General features: G+C 43.0%; 1 protein-coding gene across 1 annotated transcript in view; it reads right to left on the bottom strand.

Annotated features, from left to right (window-relative positions):
- T265_05313 (hypothetical protein) overlaps window positions 1–5,345 on the bottom strand; it is a gene marked incomplete at both ends in the record, with an annotated part of 82,770 nt that overhangs the window by 45,537 nt on the left and 31,888 nt on the right. The window contains one exon of the mRNA XM_009170296.1: window positions 4,383–4,502. Within this exon, the coding sequence (XP_009168560.1) occupies window positions 4,383–4,502 (120 nt within the window). The remainder of the gene's footprint in view (window positions 1–4,382; window positions 4,503–5,345) is intronic.

The raw sequence follows: 5,345 nt of genomic DNA, 5'->3' as shown, positions 1-5,345 counted from the left end.
TCGAAAACAGTCCGATTTGGGTTCAAGTAGAACATAAGGTTGACGGAAACTTGGGGACTGCGCCTACCTGATGAGCCCCAAGAAGGGCGAAACCGGTCGTGGGTTGTCGAAGAATTTTCAGTAACCATGTGATTAGTTTCCTTTATAAGTTTCTACCTTATTTCAAACCAACCATGAATGATGTACCAATCAACTCAAGTTGTGGTTTTTGAAGCGTTCCGATCACAATGGTTCTTCATAGAAAAAAGGTCCCGAGAATCTTAAAAACTAAGGCGGAGTTAGGGTGTATTGACAATCCTAGATAAATCTCTTCACCAAAGAACCACATGAAGTAGATAGGGTGTCTTCGGCTTCCAGTAAACTCTAATCTTCACATTTCCCCCTTACTTGAGAGTAGCCGTTTTTTTCTTCACAAAAAAGCTCCCGAATCGATTTAGGAGTGGCCCTTTCTTTCAACCAGATTTCCACTGATAGTGAAGCCAAACAGAATGTTTGGTCAAACTGATGGTTACTACCACTTCCAACCTTCATTCTATCTTGACATCTCCTGTAAATTCTTTTATTCCAACTATCCTGACCACCCACGTTTTAGTTGGTGTATACCCACTGGTGTTCGACCTGTTTGCTAACAATTCGATCCATCCCGCACCGCTGACTTCAACTGCTCTGGGTGTGTTAACATAGACCCTCATACCGAAGTCAACTCGTCGGTATTTGGAATAGCAACGTTGATGTAGGTTGGTTAGCAGTCACCCAGGCACTAAAATCACAGAAATATGATATTTACAGTCCCCTGAAACTCGTCTCCGAGTCAAGTAGCATTGAAGTGTGAACATCCTGGTGTTTGGCAGATATATTGCCGTTGAGGTTCACAATCCTGGACTTGGTGAGAGTAGCTAGCATTCTGTTGACAGATTATGAACGGGGAATGCCTACTTAACTTGTGTGTACATACTGACGTCACTAGCGTGCCAGCCAGTCAGGATGACCTCTGGTCCTGCATTTACCGCAAAGTTTCCTATTCGGCTCTAACAGTTGGGAATAAAGCCACCCGGGAGAAATCGAAGTCACCTTGAACGCCTGAAATCCCCTTGCCAATTTTGTCATCCGCGAAGTGGGAATCACAACAAAGAAGCTCTTGTTGGTTTTGGTGCTTCGACAAATCAACCTACATCAGAATAATACAGAGAGCCATTTTCGTTAATTAAGGATTTTAGTGCAAAGGAACTCTCTCCCAAGGAAATTTTGGACGGATGGATGGACTGGAAGTAAAGCATTTCGATGCGCAGTTCAGCCAATTTCTAGTTTCAGCCTTTCCACACAGGTCTACACCTAGGAATCCGTGGGCCTGAATAGTCTCTCTCTGGTCGCCTGGGGGTCTGGATGGAATTTCGACAACCAAAATGTCACAGTCTTCCGGGTGAAAACAGTCTACACAAATTCATTCCTCAAAAAACGGTACTTTGTTACTTCACAATACCTAGATGGATGATGAATGCAGGCTAATTAGGGATGCGTCACCATGATCCTCAAATTTAAGAACGATCTAACAGGAACGCCGTCGAGATGGAAAGCCACCATAATTTGACGGTCAACTTGGGATTCATGAAATGCCGGTGCTAAACTAAAAAGCTGACATCCATTAGGTTGCATGATGCTGCTAAAGTGACGTCACACTTTGCCGGTCCACAGTGGTAACTTGCAAATCAAATAGTCCCGTCTAAGACGGAGCGGGATGACTGAGAACTGCGGTACCATCAAACTCTCGTTGTGTGTATCACTTTTGCTTACGCCAAAGTTTATGATCGACTTTCATTCTTTACTGAAATAAGGATGAGGGATTAGTGACATTCTGTTTGGAATATTTGAGTTCACATTCACGAAGAACGCTTGGCTGCAAGAGTTTGTTAAAATAGTCAGGAATGCATACAGCTCAGTGGAAGCATAAATTTAACCCGATGAGTGAAACTTCCATCTGAGAAGTCGTTGCTCGAGGAGCCAATCAACACGTGTGACCGCGTGATGTGGATCCCGTGATTGAAGGATGAGCGGCGCTATATCCTGTCTAAGTGCGAGTTAATCACACTGCTGATCAGCTACTCGTGGCCGAACGGTTAAGTGTTCAAACCACTAGCCAGGAGGTCGCGGGTTCGAGACTCTTCGGAGTTTCGTGAGATGCGCACTGCTGATGATTCCCAATAGGGATGAAACAGCTATACAGTGCTTCTCGGCTTTTCAGCATAGGCTGACTTCACTTACAGGACGAAATCTCCACACAAAAAACACGTAGGACTGTGAGGACTCCGGCTGACATGTCTCTGCCTATAAACGGAAACCATATGTAGGCTATTTTCTGGGAACCGAGATGATTTGAACATTGAGAGAGTGAAAGGATGAGTACGTCCTGAAAATACGCCAGGACAGTCACTTCAGACCAGGAGGGTACGACAATGCTATGATAAGACGCAGAACGCGCTAGGTAAAGGATTTAGGTAGTACTTGTCCATGGGTTTCATATGAGTTTTAGCTTGAAACGCCCGATTGGGACTGGGTTTGCTTGTTCTTAGTTATCGATCAACCCGGTTTCCGACCGGCAGGCGAAGAAACGTGCACGATTTTTTTTCTGTTTCTTTCGTAAACTTTGTGTCTGTGAGCGGTATTTTGGTGTATTGGTCATTGATAGTGTGGGTTGCATTGGTAGGCTGACCATACAGTCAAGTATAACAGTGTAAGACCATGGTAGATTGGGTCCGCAGTTGGTCTTTGTGTTGACAGTTATTTTAGCAGATGTCACCTCGACTGGTGAGGAGGTGTCTCCACGCCAACTGCCAAGCTCCGTGATCAGGATAACGATCACCGGATCAACCGTCAATCAAGGCACGCGAGCTTCCAATATTACGGCACATTGCTAGCAGGTCCCATACGCTTGCCTTGGGGCTATTTCTCTATTTCGGAACAAAAGCAAATCTCTGTGGGTCTTCCAAACTAGTTTTCATTTCGGAAACTTGTTCTTTATATCCAGAAAAAAACGTACTCATGGCCAACTCATGTTTGGGCGTGAAGCTGACGCACGCTTTTTACGTTGTCAATAAGTTGGATGACTGGTGAATTGTGATACCAGCAGGCAGAACTTTTTGGCCACCAACAGACTTCATCAGATCATGGTACCAGAACATCTATCTAGTTGACCGTGTAGATGTCCAAACCGCGCTTTAGATTCAGTGGCAAACTACGTTTCAAAGCTGAAGTGCGAAGAAGTACCGATTCGCTGAGATTTGGAGGAAACAAAGATTTCAACTATTCCGTTCACACATTATTCATTGAGGCAGGTGATGAGTATGACCAAGCAAGAACGTGAACATCCGCGTACAGCCGACGGTCGTTTGAACCAACCAGTAGCTTGTTTGATTGAGAATCACATCCAAAAACAAATCCGCTAGCTGTGCAAACGAGACTGACGGCGCGTTCTTCAGAGGAAGTCTGGAGATTCGTTTGCCCAAGCTTCCTAAACCTATCTGAAGAGTCCCAATAAAGGCGGAAACCTTTGTGGCCTAGGGTCCAACCACATATTTTCTCTATAAATCTCAGACATATTCGCATGAATGAGAACATATCCATACTTTTCATTCCAAAATGACTACTATCTAACGATTGGACCATGTAAAGTAAGCTGTTATACTTGATTGTAGAAAATAGACTGACTGAAGATAGTATAGACGTCCAAATAATCGTGACATCAATAGAAGCCATCGCATGGTCCGTTCTGGTGTATTGCATAAGACAGGATCCATTGATAAGCTGTTATACTTGATTGTAGAAAATAGACTGTTTGAAAAGAGTATAGATGTCCAAATAATCGTGACATCCACAGAAGCCAACGCATGGTCCGCTCTGATGTGTTGCATAAAAGAGGATCCATTGATAACTTGTGCACACTGGTTTCCGAGTAGTCACAACTCTCGCATTCATTGCCGTTTCTCCGTGCTTCGATGGAACGCAATCTCATGATTTCATCTGTTTTTTTTCATGTTGGTAGGTTTTTTCTTCAGATTGCAAATCAAGTATACTTTCATGTGTACTTTAGAAGCTGAGCGAATCGACTAAATGAAGAAGGTCCTTTAAATCTCTGTGATCTCCTTGAACCTGACCCAGATAGACCAACAGTTTGCACTCCCCCTCTCAGTATCAACATATCTTCTGGCTAGTCTATGCACCTTTTTCAACAGAGTGCACTAGACGGGTAGTACTGTAAAATATTTTCCCATGTCGTGAAATTCCCCAATTACTCCGTGAGATGATTTAATGTGATCGGTGCTGGGTTGTTGATATCGATTTGTGAAAAAGCTGTCTGCTAAAATAGACCAGTGCACTGGCACACTTACCACAGTTCGCTCACAAGAGTATCTTGTTTTGACCGGAAGTTCGATAGTTCCGCACGGTGTTCTTCCCATAACGACCTTACAGTTATTGGTGAACACGTTTCTTCACTTGCCATTTTTGTTCTGCGGGGTGGGACACATTTCTTTGGATTAGTTACCTTGGCCAGCATAGTATTAATTCATGAAACTAAACTACGTATTTGGTGGTAAGTGGTATATTAATCAATATCCTGCAGTGTAAATTTGTCTCACTATATCACGTTCACTTCCATTGTGAATAAACAACAATAATTAATTACAGTTTCAATGGAATCCTGAATTTTGCTGTTGTCACCAATGTCCGGCTTGTTTAGGCGAAAAACCTGTTTTCCAAGCATGGATGATGAGTTTTGCCCCACTTGTGTACACTTTCTACTTGTCTGTCTGGAGATAATCATGAGTTTGGTTTGTAACTAATCTTGTGCTGTGATTTTCCGAAGATCCGGGACATTTCATCCACACAAACCATTCACAGTATTGACCGCATTAATCATCGAGGACATAGCCAAAACATCAACCACTTCAGTGAAAGTTCATCCACTTTCGGTTAAATTCCCATTACGCAGCCTTTGATACAAATTTACCTGTAGTCCATTCTCTGCCACATAGTCATCTAGTCACTCAGAGCTTAGTTTGAGTACTGAGTTACAAATTATCTATGTCACCATGTATCCATCGCTCACATGCTTATATAAACTGCAGCAGTATTCTGCTCAAGAGTTCATTTCATCTCAGCTCAGCTTAACTCAACTCAACTAAACTAAACTAAACTAAACTCAGCTCAACTCAACTCAACTCAACCCAGACCAACCCAACTCAACTAAACTCAAATCAACTCAATTCAACTCAATTCAACTCAGTTCAGTTCAGTTCAGTTCAGTTCAGTTCAGTTCAGTTCAGTTCAGTTCAGTTCAGTTCAGTTCAGTT

This window comes from Opisthorchis viverrini (assembly GCF_000715545.1).
Source record: "Opisthorchis viverrini unplaced genomic scaffold opera_v5_98, whole genome shotgun sequence".
NCBI classification, from domain to species: Eukaryota; Metazoa; Platyhelminthes; class Trematoda; order Opisthorchiida; family Opisthorchiidae; genus Opisthorchis; species Opisthorchis viverrini.
Note: the sequence above shows the minus strand (reverse complement) of the source record. Positions and strands in the feature narration are given on the sequence as shown.